Source organism: Asterias rubens, chromosome 1, assembly GCF_902459465.1.
Source record: "Asterias rubens chromosome 1, eAstRub1.3, whole genome shotgun sequence".
Classification (NCBI taxonomy): Eukaryota; Metazoa; Echinodermata; class Asteroidea; order Forcipulatida; family Asteriidae; genus Asterias; species Asterias rubens.
Window position 1 is genome coordinate 27,214,823 of NC_047062.1, and position 19,025 is coordinate 27,233,847.

At 39.4% G+C, this 19,025-nt stretch overlaps 1 protein-coding gene across 2 annotated transcripts in view; it reads right to left on the minus strand.

Annotated features, from left to right (window-relative positions):
- Nucleotides 1–14,493, minus strand: part of LOC117295849 (ribokinase-like) — a 33,617-nt gene extending 19,124 nt beyond the window's left edge. Inside the window, exons 1-3 of one of the 2 annotated variants that reach the window (XM_033778629.1) lie at nucleotides 14,169–14,493; nucleotides 8,622–8,754; nucleotides 4,461–4,524 (exon numbers count right to left, since the gene is read on the minus strand). In XM_033778629.1, the coding sequence (XP_033634520.1) occupies nucleotides 4,461–4,524; nucleotides 8,622–8,754; nucleotides 14,169–14,221 (250 nt within the window). In that variant the 5' untranslated portion in view covers nucleotides 14,222–14,493. Of the gene's footprint in view, nucleotides 1–4,460; nucleotides 4,525–8,621; nucleotides 8,755–12,978; nucleotides 13,012–14,168 lie in introns of those variants that run through there. The other variant, XM_033778637.1, reaches the window with a different exon arrangement.
- Nucleotides 14,494–19,025: the final 4,532 nt, after the last annotated feature.

Consider the following 19,025-nt stretch of genomic DNA (forward strand, 5'->3'; position numbering starts at 1 on the left):
CTGGGCAGTGCAAACCAAACAAGCTAACCGATGGTGTCAGTTGGTAGCATGGCCGGTCAGTGTAAACCAAACAAGCTAACCGATGGTGTCAGTTAATAGCATGGATGGGCAGTGCAAACCAAACAAGCTAACCTATGGTGTCAGTTAATAGCATGGATGGGCAGTGCAAACCAAACAAGCTAACCTATGGTGTCAGTTAATAGCATGGATGGGCAGTGCAAACCAAACAAGCTAACCTATGGTGTCAGTTAATAGCATGGCTGGGCAGTGAAAACCAAACAAGCTAACCGATGGTGCCAGTTAATAGCATGGCTGGGCAGTGCAAACCAAACAAGCTAACCTATGGTGTCAGTTAATAGCATGGATGGGCAGTGTAAACCAAACAAGCTAACCGATGGTGTCAGTTAATAGCATGGATGGGCAGTGCAAACCAAACAAGCTAACCTATGGTGCCAGTTAATAGCATGGCCGGTCAGTGTAAACCAAACAAGCTAACCTATGGTGTCAGTTAATAGCATGGCTGGGCAGTGCAAACCAAACAAGCTAACCTATGGTGCCAGTTAATAGCATGGCCGGTCAGTGTAAACCAAACAAGCTAACCTATGGTGTCAGTTAATAGCATGGCTGGGCAGTGCAAACCAAACAAGCTAACCTATGGTGCCAGTTAATAGCATGGCCGGTCAGTGTAAACCAAACAAGCTAACCTATGGTGTCAGTTAATAGCATGGCTGGGCAGTGCAAACCAAACAAGCTAACCTATGGTGTCAGTTAATAGCATGGATGGGCAGTGCAAACCAAACAAGCTAACCTATGGTGCCAGTTAATAGCATGGCTGGGCAGTGCAAACCAAACAAGCTAACCTATGGTGTCAGTTAATAGCATGGCTGGGCAGTGCAAACCAAACAAGCTAACCTATGGTGTCAGTTAATAGCATGGATGGGCAGTGTAAACCAAACAAGCTAACCTATGGTGTCAGTTTATAGCATGGCTGGGCAGTGTAAACCAAACAAGCTAACCGATGGTGTCAGTTAATAGCATGGCTGGGCAGTGCAAACCAAACAAGCTAACCTATGGTGTCAGTTAATAGCATGGATGGGCAGTGTAAACCAAACAAGCTAACCTATGGTGTCAGTTAATAGCATGGCTGGGCAGTGTAAACCAAACAAGCTAATCGATGGTGTCAGTTAATAGCATGGACGGGCAGTGCAAACCAAACGATGCTAACCTATGGTGCCAGTTAATAGCATGGATGGGCAGTGCAAACCAAACAAGCTAACCTATGGTGTCAGTTAATAGCATGGCTGGGCAGTGTAAACCAAACAAGCTAACCTATGGTGTCAGTTAATAGCATGGCTGGGCAGTGCAAACCAAACAAGCTAACCTATGGTGTCAGTTAATAGCATGGCTGGGCAGTGCAAACCAAACAAGCTAACCTATGGTGTCAGTTAATAGCATGGATGGGCAGTGCAAACTAAACAAGCTAACCTATGGTGTCAGTTAATAGCATGGATGGGCAGTGTAAACCAAACAAGCTAACCGATGGTGTCAGTTAATAGCATGGCTGGGCAGTGCAAACCAAACAAGCTAACCTATGGTGTCAGTTAATAGCATGGCTGGGCAGTGTAAACCAAACAAGCTAACCTATGGTGTCAGTTAATAGCATGGCTGGGCAGTGTAAACCAAAAAAGCTAACCGATGGTGTCAGTTAATAGCATGGCTGGGCAGTGTAAACCAAACAAGCTAACCTATGGTGTCAGTTAATAGCATGGCTGGGCAGTGTAAACCAAACAAGCTAACCGATGGTGTCAGTTAATAGCATGGACGGGCAGTGCAAACCAAACGATGCTAACCTATGGTGCCAGTTAATAGCATGGATGGGCAGTGCAAACCAAACGATGCTAACCTATGGTGTCAGTTTATAGCATGGCCGGTCAGTGCAAACCAAACAAGCTAACCTATGGTGTCAGTTAATAGCATGGCTGGGCAGTGTAAACCAAACAAGCTAACCTATGGTGTCAGTTAATAGCATGGATGGGCAGTGCAAACCAAACAAGCTAACCTATGGTGTCAGTTAATAGCATGGCTGGGCAGTGTAAACCAAACAAGCTAACCTATGGTGTCAGTTTATAGCATGGCCGGTCAGTGCAAACCAAACAAGCTAACCTATGGTGTCAGTTAATAGCATGGCCGGTCAGTGCAAACCAAACAAGCTAACCTATGGTGTCAGTTAATAGCATGGATGGGCAGTGCAAACCAAACAAGCTAACCTATGGTGTCAGTTAATAGCATGGCTGGGCAGTGTAAACCAAACAAGCTAACCTATGGTGTCAGTTAATAGCATGGCTGGGCAGTGTAAACCAAACAAGCTAACCTATGGTGTCAGTTAATAGCATGGCCGGTCAGTGTAAACCAAAAAAGCTAACCTATGGTGTCAGTTAATAGCATGGCTGGGCAGTGTAAACCAAACAAGCTAACCTATGGTGTCAGTTAATAGCATGGCTGGGCAGTGCAAACCAAACAAGCTAACCTATGGTGTCAGTTAATAGCATGGCCGGTCAGTGCAAACCAAACAAGCTAACCGATGGTGTCAGTTAATAGCATGGACGGGCAGTGTAAACCAAACAAGCTAACCTATGGTGTCAGTTAATAGCATGGATGGGCAGTGTAAACCAAACAAGCTAACCTATGGTGTCAGTTAATAGCATGGATGGGCAGTGCAAACCAAACAAGCTAACCTATGGTGTCAGTTAATAGCATGGCTGGGCAGTGTAAACCAAACAAGCTAACCTATGGTGTCAGTTAATAGCATGGCCGGTCAGTGTAAACCAAACAAGCTAACCTATGGTGTCAGTTAATAGCATGGCTGGGCAGTGCAAACCAAACAAGCTTACCTATGGTGTCAGTTAATAGCATGGCCGGTCAGTGTAAACCAAAAAAGCTAACCGATGGTGTCAGTTAATAGCATGGATGGGCAGTGCAAACCAAACGATGCTAACCTATGGTGTCAGTTAATAGCATGGATGGGCAGTGCAAACTAAACAAGCTAACCTATGGTGTCAGTTAATAGCATGGCTGGGCAGTGCAAACCAAACAAGCTAACCTATGGTGTCAGTTAATAGCATGGCTGGGCAGTGTAAACCAAACAAGCTAACCGATGGTGTCAGTTAATAGCATGGATGGGCAGTGCAAACCAAACAAACTAACCGATGGTGTCAGTTGGTAGCATGGCCGGTCAGTGTAAACCAAACAAGGTAACCTATGGTGTCAGTTAATAGCATGGCTGGGCAGTGCAAACCAAACAAGCTAACCTATGGTGTCAGTTAATAGCATGGATGGGCAGTGCAAACCAAACAAGCTAACCTATGGTGCCAGTTAATAGCATGGCTGGGCAGTGCAAACCAAACAAGCTAACCGATGGTGTCAGTTGGTAGCATGGCCGGTCAGTGTAAACCAAACAAGCTAACCTATGGTGTCAGTTAATAGCATGGCTGGGCAGTGCAAACCAAACAAGCTAACCTATGGTGTCAGTTAATAGCATGGCTGGGCAGTGCAAACCAAACAAGCTAACCTATGGTGCCAGTTAATAGCATGGCTGGGCAGTGTAAACCAAACAAGCTAACCGATGGTGTCAGTTAATAGCATGGCTGGGCAGTGCAAACCAAACAAGCTAACCTATGGTGCCAGTTAATAGCATGGCTGGGCAGTGTAAACCAAACAAGCTAACCGATGGTGTCAGTTAAAAGCATGGCTGGGCAGTGTAAACCAAACAAGCTAACCTATGGTGTCAGTTAATAGCATGGCTGGGCAGTGTAAACCAAACAAGCTAACCTATGGTGTCAGTTAATAGCATGGCTGGGCAGTGTAAACCAAACAAGCTAACCTATGGTGTCAGTTAATAGCATGGCTGGGCAGTGTAAACCAAACAAGCTAACCGATGGTGTCAGTTAATAGCATGGCTGGGCAGTGTAAACCAAACAAGCTAACCTATGGTGTCAGTTAATAGCATGGATGGGCAGTGCAAACCAAACAAGCTAACCTATGGTGTCAGTTAATAGCATGGCTGGGCAGTGCAAACCAAACAAGCTAACCTATGGTGTCAGTTAATAGCATGGCCGGTCAGTGTAAACCAAACAAGCTAACCTATGGTGTCAGTTAATAGCATGGCCGGTCAGTGCAAACCAAACAAGCTAACCTATGGTGTCAGTACACAGAAAGGCTGGGCATGCAAACCAAACAATGCTAAAAAACAGTATTTCCTAACATCTTTTTAGTAATGTTTCGCTATTTGCTAACAGATCTTTAATAATAATAACAATTCTTATATAAAGCGTTTCACAATATTACCGTATCAATGCGCTTTACAAAATGCAATGTCAGCAGTAACAGACATGCGCAGCTGGAATTCCGAAGTGGCTGATACATCCATACTGTTAGTTTGACAAAACACTTTGAATTCTTACCTGTGTTGACATTTGAACTCTTAAAATTCTTGACAGTCTCATGTCCAAATGTATCATCTCCTACCTAGCACACAAATGAAGACACATGTATTATACACATTTAGAAATCAATGAAGATGACAAACAGTGGTTTAAGTTTTGAGCTCAAGCGAAACAATCATTAAAGGCACTATTGGTAACTTCCACAATTTTCGGATTATAAATCGCGGTTTAAGGCCCAATCCCACTGCAGTGATAACGAGAACGATAACGATCACGACGCAAAAAGATTGCGTTCTATTGGTTGAATTGCTCCACACAGAATACGCATACACTCATTCAACCAATTTGAGCGTCAAAATGATGTCATAGTCCAGTAATGGTCATCTTCGGACCAATGATATAATCCATGTAACTGTCCCTGTTGTGTCATGATATAGTGGGGTCGTTCGCAAAGGCACGATAGTAAGTACGAGGTGCGAGATAGCTGCAAAAGAAATGTAGTAGGGTTGCCCTTCCACACAGAGAAAAATCACACGCTACATACCGTCATTCCTGCTGATAAGTTGCGTCTTTTCTGTCAATTTGCTTGGAGCCATCAACTCACCAGCAACTCCTCCAAAATATTTTTAAAATCCACAAAAGATGCATAAAACTATAAAGTATTAGCCTAAAGATCATTTGAACAGTTTTAGGTGACATTTCGGTTCTATGAATAAAGTGTTTATCTCGAAGCTACAAAAAAGTACAAAGCCGTCGGCCGCCATCTTGCATTTTCACAGAGCCTTGTACAACATCGACAATAGAGGGCGCTTTACCTGCATTTGGAATAGTCTTGGCTCAAGGTGTCAGTGATTGGTACTGCATGTGTAGTATGCACTGCACTTTATGTTAATTGATCGCTGACGCATTGTGTAAAGACTAGTTCATACCTGCCATTTGCGTGCGGTTGAGTGGTTGAGTTGACGCCGAGTTGATGGCACATATTATTTTCTCCGGCCAGATGAAATAAGGTGCGCCAAAAATATTTTTTATAATAATTTAGTATAATATAATTTAGTATGAAATTTAAATGGAACGAGGTTGAGATTACACAAGCAAATTAAGTATCACTTTAAACCCTTCCCACACAACTGCATACAGCATCTTCTTTGAAATATGGACCATTTTACAACCTCAAATTTATTTTTGACCTTTTTAGATATTTAAAATAATTGTATACATATTAAGGTTTACTAAAATGTTCATAATATCTATAAGGATAGTTCAGTTAATTTTAATTGTGTGGTGATCATTTTAAAAATGTAGAGTCTGCAGCAGTGAAAACTGTGGTTATATATATTTAATTTGAAACAAGCTTAAACAGCTACCTGAGCGGAATGTTTTCAACAGAAATGGTATTTTTACTTGTTTATAATGCACTTGTTCACCATTTTAATGTAATTTTGATATGTGTACACTTCTGAACTTTTCGTAATTATCGATTAAAAAATCAGGGCCCTACCTAAAGGTTTTTTGAAAAACTAAAAACACTTCTGCCGACGTCATTTGTGGGAGTTTGCTTTGTTATACATCCACGCTGCAACAAAGTGGCTTTATCTACTTATGACGTTTTGAGAGTGATTACGTAACGGGGCTTTTCGCAAATCTCGCAGAAAAACTCTGGACAAGGGCATACAAAATGATTGTTTGTTTACACATTTGAAACCTATTTATAATCATATGACTCGATTTCCTTATTCATCGAAAACATTTTAAGTGGAATTCAGCAAAGTTCATGACTTGACATTTTCGTTCAAGCAGGTCTTTAAGTAAATCACAAGGAACATTCATTGTTTACGTTAATGAGGCCCAATAGATTACTTTCAAATAAAATCAGTAAAAAATCAACAAAACACCAAACACAGAAAATATAAGCCTGACAGAGATGGGCAAAAGGTTGACAGAAAAACAAAGCAAATACTGTCTGTAATTATTTTTTTTTCTGCCACAAGACTACTGTAATTTCTCTGATTATTGCAGCCTCTCATACCTATTATCTATCTAAAATAAAAACTTTGTCAAGCGTCCACATTTTTTTTTTAAGGTAAAAAACGTCAGTTTCGAAGGTAATTTTTGACAGATTTTAAGTGACAATCGGCCAAAAATGACAGATTTGCATGACGTTCCGGAAAGTAGACGGACTTGATTGCAAAATGACGTTCCAGACTTTATTACCTTTGCGCAATCCACATCAAACGTTCCTGAACGGAAGTTGATTTAGTTTCCAAAAACTAGCATTCTGAAGAAAGTTTTTCTGTTGTAAATCATCTGAAAGACGTTTTGGTTTTTGGTCTGGAGCTGTCCGATGGATTGTCGAACGGCAGTAAATGCCGACGTCATTTTCTTGACAGAGTATAAGATCGCGCAGAAAAAACACGTGCTGATCGCGCGTTCCGTAAAAACACTGAGGGTGCCTGACTACAAGCAAACATTTGAGGGGGTACGTCTTGTGTCAAAGGTCATCTTACAGGCCGATCGGAAAATTCATGAACGTCGCGCCGAAGTTAATGACAGACAAAGAAAAATAACATCATTGGAGATTTGAAAAACTGATTACTCTAATAGTTGACCAGGTATTGCAGCAATCATTGTCACAAAATAACAATTATTTAAACATGTTTTCTTTGTATTTTTTTTGAACTTATTGAATGTCTTAAAAATTGGTTACCTCACATGTTTCTTATTGTTGATATTTTTGACGGGAACAAAAAGACGCACGGAAAATTACTGATTTTTTTATTTTTTATATTTTATTTTAATTGTCGGACTTGATTGTCTTTTGCTGTTTAATTATTGTTCAATATCCCCCACCACCTGCACATTCAAAAGTTAAATAAATGGCCTGCAAATATGAAATTTTGATCATTTAAATACCTCAATTATCTAACAGGTTGTTGAGGTCTGTCAAAAATGCTAACGTCAGGAACTCAAAATCTTCTACCTTGATTTATTTGAAAGGCCTGGGCTGTCAAAAGTGTGTATAATTATCTTGCTAGGTACCTCTTACTATTGTTAATTACTCAAAACAATTATTAGCATAAAACCTTATTTGGTGACGAGTAATGGGGAGAGGTTGATGGTATAAAACTATGTGAGAAACGGCTCCCTCTGAAGTGACACAGTTTTTGAGAAAGAAGTAATTTTCCACGAATTTGATTTCGAGACCTCAGATTTAGAATTTGAGGTCTCGAAATCAACCAACTAAACGCACACAACTTTGTGTGACAAGGGTGTTTTTTCTTTCATTATTATCTCGCAACTTTGATGACCAATTGAGCTCAAATTTTCACAGGTTTGTTATGTTGTGCATATGTTGAGATACACCAAGTGAGAAGACTGGTCTTTGACAATTACCAATAGTGTCCTGTGTCTTAAGCAGGGTTGCCTTGTTGTATTACGCACACAATTATTTCAACACATCTAGCACACGACCTGTGGTAGTGTTGTTGTACATGTATGCAAACCATCACGCAGACCCTGTACAAATTTATTTTGACTTTGTTATACTTTATACATGTAGTTGTTTTAATATCAACAAACTAGTTTAAGTCTCCGTTCAAATGACTTGTGGGTAGCGAAATAAGCATGAAACCATTCTGGCTGTTTCAAACAGCTTATTCAGTCTGAAGTTGTAGGCAGTAATCCTATAATCCCTTAATTGCCAGCCACTTGACAAAGGACTTGTCCTGCATTTTAATGGCACTTGGACCCATCTAGACCCAACAACCCTTGTGTTGAGGTTGTGAAGATAAAGTAAAAAGCCTTTAGAGCAGCAAACCGCCAGATTCGACCAGTTTCGGCCTAGCTCTTGGGCGGTTAAATAAATATGTGCTCCATAATGGGGAGCTGTTGATAGTATAAAACATTGTGAGAAACGGCTCCTTCTAAAGTAATGTAGTTTTAGAAAAAGGAGTAATTTTCCACCAAGATTTAGAATTTGAGGTCTCGAAATCAAGCATGAAAGCATGTGTGACAAGGGTGTTTTTTTTTTCATTATCTCGCAACTTCGACGACCAATTGAGCGCAAATTTACACAGGATTGTTATTTTAAGCATCTGTTGAGATACACAAAGTGAGAAGACTGGTCTTTGACAATTACCAATGGTGGTCAGTGTCTTTATAAAATCCTTAAATTCTTACTTTTGCAACCATAGCAGTTTTGGCTCCCATTTTTGCTGCCATAACGCATTGATTGGCTCCTTTACCTCCAAATCCAGTGGTGAACTTTGAACCATGTATGGTTTCTCCAGGCTTTGGAAGTTGAGAGACATAACTGAAAATGAAAAAAAAGAAGGGAATATTAAAGAGGGGCTACAAGATGCTCTGAAATATACAGTAATTACATTTTTACATGATGGAGTCCATAGGAATTAGAAAAAAAATATAACGAGTCTCTTACCTCACATTAAAACATGTGGTAAAAATTGTTTATTTTGAAACACTCCAAGCCAAAATTCTGGGAAAAAAAGGACTTGTGAAGTCAACGGCGACTATTTGATAAGGAAACTAACTAAGGTTTAAAAAAATTAGTTTCCATGTTATTTACAAATTTGAAAATAAGCCCGACCCGAGAGGGCGCTGTTCGTGACGTCAATCGAAGTGCGACGAATCGCATGCAGTGCCAACACAAGATAGTAACGCTTGGCGCAAGCTAAAAACATGCCCTCAAAGTTTAAACAATACCTGATTAGGCAAATGCTCCTTTAGGTTCTTTAAGGTACCTTCTTCGACTTCCCCACTAGCTTGAAAAATTGTTGGGATGGCGTCATGTTTTAGAAAAGAACTTTTCTCTTCATGTCAAAATGTGTAGTGAATTCCGGATTCTCGAAGCACGACGGCTTGAAGTGTTTGCTGCACAGCGCTGGAAAAGACTTGCAAACTGACCCCATCTAATTGTTTTGCTGCATCCAGCAGCAATACAAGAAAAACAAACTTTTTCGAAACGTACAAACTCACGACTAGGACTTGAATGTACTTGCACGTACGTGTGTTCGATGTTTGATCAAGGCAAAGGCTGGTTCGATCGACATCACAAAAGGGGTAGGCGGAGTCACCCCCACACAACTTTATTTATTTTTTTAAACATATAAATCGTTAAAAACAATTACTCAAAAACATTATTTTATTGTTCAGAAACATACTATGTTTGAAGAAAAAAAAGTTCTATTTCAAAGTGACTTTAATTTTTGTTTTCAACCAACTCTAATGTTTTTTCGATATTATTTAATTGTAGGCCCTAGTATTTTATGTTATTTTTATTACGTGTACAAAAAGTTAACTGGAAAGTTTTGTTTAGGCCTATTATAATTTTAAACCAAACATTAATTTTCTCACGTTTTAATTCTCAGAAAACGTACTTTTTTATATAATTTATTGTATGTGTTTTTTTAAAAATTTGTTGATAGAACAAACATCTGTTAAGCCCGGTTCATATACTTCATGGGAACGCGAATGCGAAGCGAATTTGACGTGAATTTGATGTCACACCCTCCTTTCGCAGCGATTATTCGCAAGGAAGTAGAGCAGAGTTCAACTGCTGCGAATTGTTCGTTGCGCATTTGTGACGTCAAAATTCGCTTCGCATTCGCATTCGCAGGAAGTATGAACCGGGCTTCAGGCCTACACTTGAAGAAATCAAAGAGGATTCAATTGTTTATTGTCACTAAATGTTAACTATTGAGTAGAATGAGAGCCATCAAAAAACAATACTCTGGTTGAAAGCAAAACAATCATTTGAACTCCTTGTTTTTCAGTTAAAATGTAATCACCCACCAGTGCAAACAGCGGCGTAACTAGACATTTTCATTTGGTGGGGCAAGTGGGGGCAAAGATTAAATTTGGGGGGGCCAAAGAAGTGCAGGAATATTATTAAATAATGTTAACTGATAGTTGATACACACAAATGCAGTTCTAAAACAGTCTACATAGTCAGCAGGTAACAAAAGATTGCGAAAACAACCAAATCTTAGAGAACTTGTCATTTGTGTAAGATAAAACTTTTCGACTGTATAAAAGGATTTAATTACCAACAGTGATTACCAAGTATCAATTTAGAGTTGTACATGGCATTCTCATAGGCTCTGTGGGTACAAATTAAATTATGTTTTGTATGCTTTATTTCAGTGTATTAATACCCAAAACATAATAATATTAAGGCAAGTAAAAATAGAAACATGTGTAGCGTCCATGCCTGCTTCCTTTTTACGGACGCCTCCTTTTTATTTTATTGTTTATGCACATTTTTCTTGTTTTTGTTTTGAAAAAGGGTTATTTTAAATGATCTCAGCAAAAAAAAAAAAAAAAAAACCTGAATGTCTTGTCTATGCCTTGACCAAACCGTTCCATTAATGTTTTGTGTATTTCAGCAGTAGAAAAACAATGGATATTTTACATTAATTTAACAATGAATGGCGGCCATCTTAAAATCGAAAATAAAAAGCCCCTTCTCCTTCCTTTTTTTGAGAAACCCGGACGCTAAACACATTTCTTTTTTTTACTCGGCCTTATTGTGACAAGTGTAAGCACTTAAAAAAATTAAAAAACAGGATTGAAATTGTGGGTGTATAATAACCACATTTTAGTTATGAAACGGATATTTAAAATAGGCCTACCTCTCAATTCCAGCGCTTGCTTCAAAGGAGAAGAAATGATCTAAGCAACCTTTTTCGCTGGCCATTTTGCTGTAGTAAATTTCTCTGTAGTGTATCTGACCATGATCTGACTAAGTTGTGTTAATGGAGCTATTGGTCTGTGTTCAGACCACCATGTATTATTAACACAGAACTTTGTGACTTCCTGCACTCTCTGTAACCACAGCACCACGACATACATTTACCGCCAATACGATCGCGCGCACGTTTCCATGCATTTTTCAGGTTATAGTCCACATACTGATATGAATAAAAGTTTCCCTTTTTACGGCAGCATTTTACGCAGCCTTAAACGATTTATATATTAGGGCCTATAAGAATATACTTTTCTTTGATTTCATATGGGGGGGGGGGCAAGTGGGGGGGCAAGGGTTCTGAGCGGGGGGGCGCCGGCCCCCCCTGCCCCCCCTCTGGTTACGCCACTGAATGCAAATGATAATAGTATCCTGGTGTCATGTGTTTTCAGTAGGATAACAGGAAAATTGTTCACAATCAAAAAACTCGTCTGTGCGGAGGCAAGGCGCCGGAGCATGTGATTTTGAGCTCCTTCCTACAACTGCTTTACACTCAGTGTTCTTCAGCGGACGTGCATCTACATTTGCGGGGTTCTACACCACTGTGTGTGCTCCAGCGATTGCTGCCGGCCTTTTTAGAGTTCCTCGTCTTGCACGAGTATCAAGGAAAAGAGAGGATACCACATAAACTGTCGGCGCTTGAGCTACGCGGGGCCGGACATCGGGTTCAACTTAGGCCTAGGTCTAGGTCTATAACATCGGAATCATCTACATACTAACTTTGTGGGACTCAGGAAGATATTTTCTTCCCTTTTTACCGCGTCGGCGAGACTTTATTTATATTATTTGCCTAGATCGGGACTTTTTTTGCATGCCACATTCAAGGAGGGCCAGCCGTTTACCGGCGCGATACGCAGCAGAGACAACCAGCAATGGGGTCGCTCGCACCGTTAGCCCCCCCCCCCCCCCCCCCCCCCCCCCCGCCAGCCACCGGCTGTTCGGCCTCCTGCCGCAGGCGGCTAAGAGAGCCAGAAGAGTGGTGGAGCATCAGCAGCGCGACGAGCAGCAACCAACTGACGGCAATGGCATGAATGGCAGCCTGCTGCAAGTGCAAGGTCAACATGGTCAAGGGAGGCAGTCGGGTGAGTCTGGACAACAACTTGGTGGTATTTTGCAAGGGCAGTTCGGGGGGCAGTCGCGCGACAGTAATTTTCCCAATTGCAATGATACTAGTACTAGTGACAGTAGTCAGACTCAGGGTAGGCCTATTGGTAATAATAGTCTACATGGGCTAAGGCCTAGCACTAGCAGTAGTGATGTTCGTAGTAGTAGTATCATGGGTTGGGGTTATCAGTACCCATGTCCATAAAACAAAACATTTGGGACGGGGCATTTGTTGATTTCTCCCAATTGCTAACTGACAACTCGATCCAGTTGCTGGCGACCTGTCAGCAACAGCAATCCGAGTTTACACTTGCGGTGGAAGGGGAGAGGAAAATTGATAGTTTGGACAAATGGCTTTCGGCATTTCATGTATTTATGTTGATTTATCTTGAGCGGCATGCAGCTCATGCAGCAGAGCTGTTAAAACAAAAAGGGACATCTCATTGAGGTAAATAAGATAAACAAATTATTAAAATATGGAATGAAAAAGTGGTGGCGCCATACGAACATATCCCTCTCGATAAACGGGAACCAAAGTTGGGGGTCGAAAACATATCGTAGCGTCATACGTTATCGACCCTCATATGTTTTCGGTCCCCAACTTTGATTCCCGTTTACCGCCAAATTGTGCAAGCTACACCGGTGAAAGAAGCCATGCAGTTTACTCACGGTCTGTATTTTCATCAGGCTTAATCATGCTGAGAATAAAGTTTCCTGTCGTTTGTTATGCTCAAACATTTATAAAATGATTGACTTTTGGTACTAATCACTAGTGCATTATTATGCCAACATTCAAATGAGTCAAAGAAACATCATCCAACCTCGAAAGTTCAAAACAAAATTACCATCTGCTAGATTGAGTTTCATTCTGCTTTAGTCACTAGATGGATTACGCGAGGTGGTTACTATTTGGGATTCTATGGTGTGCAAATGTGGGGAAAATATTAAAATATTTTAAGTGAAAATGACAAGAATTTTTTGTTGTTGATTTACTGCATACTGTAATAAATTCCGAGAAATTAAAGAGAAATTAAAGAGAAAATATCATAGATTGGTTTCTTAAAAATCTTATCTCCCGAAACCAAACATTACTGGTCTGAAATGGGGGAAAAAGGATTGTTATGAAGTGTGAGTGCATCAAGGGGGGGTGGGGTGTTTTACTTTCATGCCTTATGATATCTCTGGATTCTAATATAGTAGCCATATAGCCTTAGGACAAAAATGTAATTAAATTTGTTAAGTAGTAATTGAATAAGATTTTTGATGGATAACTATCCGTATGGCGCCAGCACTTTTTCACTCATTTTTAGAAAAAGGGATATCTCATTGAGGTAAATTAGATACTATATTAGGAAAAGTTTCCGTATGGCGCCACCACTTTTTCATTCAAAATAAAATAATATAGTATCTAATTTACCTGATTGATATCTCCCTTTTTGTAAAAATGAGTGAAAAAGTGGTGGCGCCATACGGAAAGTTATCCCTATATTATTTCATATCGAATGAAAAAGTGGTGGCGCCATACGGAAACTTTTCCCTTTTTGATTTATTTTGCACGCCATACTAGCTTCTGAATATTCAATAAAATACCAACCAATGAAAGGTGTGAAAACATATGACGTTGCTCCAATGTCGTGCATGCATAAGCACTGTTAATGGCGGACTGTCTCTCGCAATGTAAAACCAAAACTTTAAAAATTTCAACACACCATGAAGTGAAATGATTATTGTTAAAAAATTGGATAGATTATTTGATTTTTTTTTTTTAAGTTTTTGATTGTGAACAATTTTCCTGTTATCCTACTGAAAACATATGACACCAGGGTAATAGATGAGGGTCGATAACGTAAAAAACATACCATATTAAATCTGTGTTACACGAACCAACTACAAGTACATCAATCGCAGCCATACCGAGCCTTGTTTCTGTTGGGCAAATGTTGTTAAAGTTGACTTGTGGTGTGTACTACTCTCGCCGTCTTTTTCTACCCCTCCTTGGTTTTATAATACAATGAATTAGTGGGACTACATAACCTACTCGAGTGAAGTGTGATTTACATCTTGATACAATCGGGTGGTGTAAACACGCGCCCCGTATTTCGTTTGCACGTTGTTCCCAGCATCATGGTGGCCGTGAAGGGACATCGCACATCGCAAATATCTTTGCAAATAAAAAAATTAAAAATGCTATATCGCAAATATCTTTGCAAATAATTGCGATAGTCTTTGCAAATATATTTGCAAATAATTATTTGCGATGTCGCGTATATAATTTGCAAATATCTTTGCACCAGTTCAGTCTAGCGCCCTCTTGAGGTCGCTCTTGGTTCACTTCATGTTATGACTTCCCTGTATGGACCGATCCGGCCTGTCAATCAAACTGTGCGCGTTCACCCATTTTGACCAATCACAGCAATAGACCTTATTGCAGATAGCAAAAATCCGACGTCCCGCAAAGGATTGTGGGAAATATTTTGCACCTCTAGTTATACGGTCGTCACGCACGTAACGTGTTCTACAAAGTTTTTTTGTAAACAATAAGTTTGTAAACATTGACATTGTTTGTGGTGGACGGTCATGCTTCTGCTGTGGCGGAAGACAGTTTCACCCACGAATGGGTGTACCTCCATGCTTTATTTAGCCATGTCAGTTGTGTATTAATTATTAATATAAAAAACTACGACAATAATGCCATCGGACCAGTGTGTGTGCTTTGCGACTCCACGGAAGAACGAGGGACTGTACATGTACGTACATACGTAGGTAGGTCCATGCATGTTCTTTTGACTTTGAATGGACACAAAAGAGTTTAATAAAATATCAATAAAGCTTGTTGATGATTTAATCATGACCGGGTCGATGATTTAATCATGACCGGGTCATGGTTAAATCATCAAGCATGTCAAACCCAACAAGCTGTAGGCTACAATTTGAGTATTGTATAGGCTAGATTTATGTGTGATTGGTGGTAGAAACTAAAAAAGAAACATAGGCCTATTCATTTATATATTCCTCAACATTTTTTAGAGATGACAGATATTGATATTATATTCAGAATATTATAATATCAATATTCTGATAATGATACTGCTCATTAATTAGCTCATAGTCATATTAGTCATGACTGACTTTCAGGGCAGAGTGTTTGGTAATGATTTCCAAGGCAAAAGATCATTCATAAATACCTCAATCAGTTTCGCTATCTGCATTCCTGTTGTGGTGGAGAGCGCTTCACGTGGGGTCAGGGTGTTTAAAGTTAACGAGTGATAAAGACCAGCTGGAGCTGTTTATAACTGGTTGTTTTCGGATATGTTTAGATGCATAATATGTGCTGGTCTTGGTGCTAGATGTTTCACCGATACGGGCGATGTTTGTGAGTTGGTCGCGCTGGGTGTGAAAGCAAAACAAGAAACGTCTTGCACCAAGACTAACTACGCACACACCACACAATGCATCCGAAAACTGTCTCAGTCATTAAAATGCAACACATGTCAGGACATCAAATAAGATACGTAAAAGAGGAAACAAGGGCTGAACGACCACGACCCTGCCTGTTTTAAACGCCTTTTTAAGAACTTGTAACCACTCATTTATTCCCTTAGTTTTTGTCTGCTTTATCTTTCAGATAATTACTTGTGCATCAACATGCTTCGTGACAGGACTCATATTGGAAGCAGTTATTCTCCCAGTTCTGTGTTCACTCCAAAGATGTGATCTGTACTGTTGTTTTGTGGACTCGACCAACCACATCCTACTTCTTTTGCTGCAGGAGAGCTCATTGACCATCTTCTGAATTGACTAAAGGCTGTGTGTGTGTACTGTGTGTCTTCATGCTCTTGAGGCCATTTTTGACTGATGACACGTAAATTGGCGATGAAAAGATAAATGTTAATTGCAGAGTGAACTGTGACGCAAGCGAAGGTATCGCAAGTGCTTCTTAATATGCCTGTGCGTGGCGTCCTGCGGTTGTAGGCTACAATTCTCAGAGAAAGTAGAATAATACAATACAATACAAACAATAACACTGTCCAAACGTCCATTTCCACTGTCTTGAAGAGTTTAAAGCTTCATTTATTCTGGTTACTTAAATCATACAATAATACTTCATAATGCAAAGATTTAAATAATACCAAGGGTTGCAATTGCAAAGATCTAGAGGGTTGTAGTTAACCGCCTCAGTACAGTCAACATGAACAATACCTGAGGCAAACAAGGGTAGATAATAATTGAGTGAAGTAAACTGCAATGTAAGTGTTTTTAAGGGGCCATGAAAATACCAAGTGTGTTATAAAGTTAATATTACCAATTTAAATATTTGAAGAAAAAAATTAAAGGATGGAAATTGTAAATAAAAAAGTGTTTGTAAACAAATATATTGAACAAAAAGTGTGACAGTTTTGGATTTATTTTCAGCAAGAGTTAAATTATGTGTACCCACAGTTATCAATGAAACCTTTAAACTCTCACCATAAAATGGGTCAAATAATTACAGATGCTGGTTAGATTGTGAACAATTGTTTTCACACCAACCCCGGGAGTTAAATTCACAACATGCATGATATAGCATTCACAAACAAGAATTTGTCACAGGTTTTATACATAGCTGCATGTTTATCATGGCACAGTCATCTTTAAGATTCCATTCCAACCTGTGGGTGTAGCAGATAGTCTGACCCCTCTTCTAGAGTCTTTTTGTGAACAAGGACTCTGACATGCATGACGTGTTTGCCAAAGGTGGCTGCTGCTTAATAAATATCAATTGTTTTAATGTTGGCTTTGTGAAGTCATGAGACAGCTTAATACATTACAAATTGCCTCTGGCAGTACTGAACCCATTATTAGTGGGCCCTGAACCACCTGACCACAGTGCCAGTCAACTTGTTAATTTAAATCCAAATTTTTAAGATGCAGAGTTTGCAGAGAATCATATTTAAGTGCTCACAATACTTCTTTGATGGCAAGGTTTGAAATGACTTTTCACCCACTTAAACTACAAAATGAGACCTATCGGTATAATTAGTTTAGAATCAGGTTTAACAGATGTACAAATATAGCCTATTATTTATAAAGAATATAAAAGCGAGTTACTGTATAAATAGTCCTCTCAATATGGCTTTTTATTAGTCTATCATAACCAAAAATGTATTAATTGGGATAGTTAAATGGTAACAATTTCCAAGTAAAACCAAAAGGATTTATTTTTTGAGGATGCCCAATGCAGAATCTATTTTTTTTATTGAATAAATCAAACTTATTTGAAAACAAAAATTTAAAAGAAATTTATTCTTTTTTCAAATTCCTACCTTAAGAAGGGTTTCGCTCATGTGACCTAGTCCTTGCTTTTCGAATTACAAACCTACAAAAACTCAGTCTCATATCATATGATAAAATTATAGACATAACAAACATACCATTATTACAGTACCAGTAGGGTCTAACAATAAAGCTTACAACTTGATGCTTTATGGTACAGTGTACTAAAAGTATCATTTTTGTTATACATGCACAAAACAAAGCACAAAGTATGTAATTATATTATGCACAGAATCATGTTCGTACAAAACGTGTACATCAAACTTGTATAAACTGAACCCTTGATAAAAAAATGTTTATGCTAGGACTACTTCTAAGTTCTAGAAACTAGAAGTATGCTAGGACCTACACCAGAACCTTGTCGTACTTGTCATGTCATGATCTACGGTATAACCATGGAGGTAGAAATAGATTTATATTAATAAATATAAACATAAACCACAATTACTTAGTCACTTTTGGTCACTTTAATTTTGAACCATATCAGTGGTAGACCTAAAAAGTTGATGGTGTGAGAAATAAGGAAAAAGTATCATCTGCCACATAAAGTTTTAAAAATGTACAACTACCATGATTGAAAGCTATTCTATTTACGTCCACGTCATTGCTGATTAGTGGCATACAATTACAGATACAATCGAATCAAGACAATGTCACCATTGATGGGCTTTATCCATAGAGCTATATCTAGACCAGGAATAAGAAATGTTTTTATTTTTTGTAAAACAGTCATGACAGTCCTCGATCATCATGACCTTGGCAATGTTTCTCTGTTTTGTAACAGAAAACAATGTCTTACTTTTGTCATGGAGGTCGTCCATGCTTATGTCGAAGTATTTATCAGCACAAATCGGAGTCACTGGTGGGAAGTTTTGGTTGTTATTTCCGATCCTTCGAGGGTGACTGATGGTTGCGGGAGGGTCACTGATCCGTGTTGCAACTTCTCGCCATTGACCTTGTCAAAATAAATGTCAGTCTTCCGACGCCCTACCTACAGACGTAGACGGGCAAACCTAAAAACAGTAATTTTATCGCGAAAAAATGTCGCCTTTGGAGTTTGTCTTTAACTACTGTGTCTTGGCACATTCACTTTAGCTAAAGATTACCTTAGTTCGTCTATGCCAGAACTATTTATTCTATCAGTCAGCTCTTTCTCGGTCACTCCTGCCACATCCATTTTGCAAACCGATCGATCGTGTACGATCCAAACGTTGAACGTTGTTTACTTTTTTGAGCGAGGTGCCAAATTTTTCCCACAGTCCTTTGCGCGCACATGCGCAGTTGTTCAAAATCGCTATCTGCAATAAGGTCTGTGATTGTGGTCGGACAAACTCGGTCATGCGTGCGCGTATACTGGCACGCGTGGCAGAATCGTGCAGAATGTCATTGGGAGTGCTCGTACG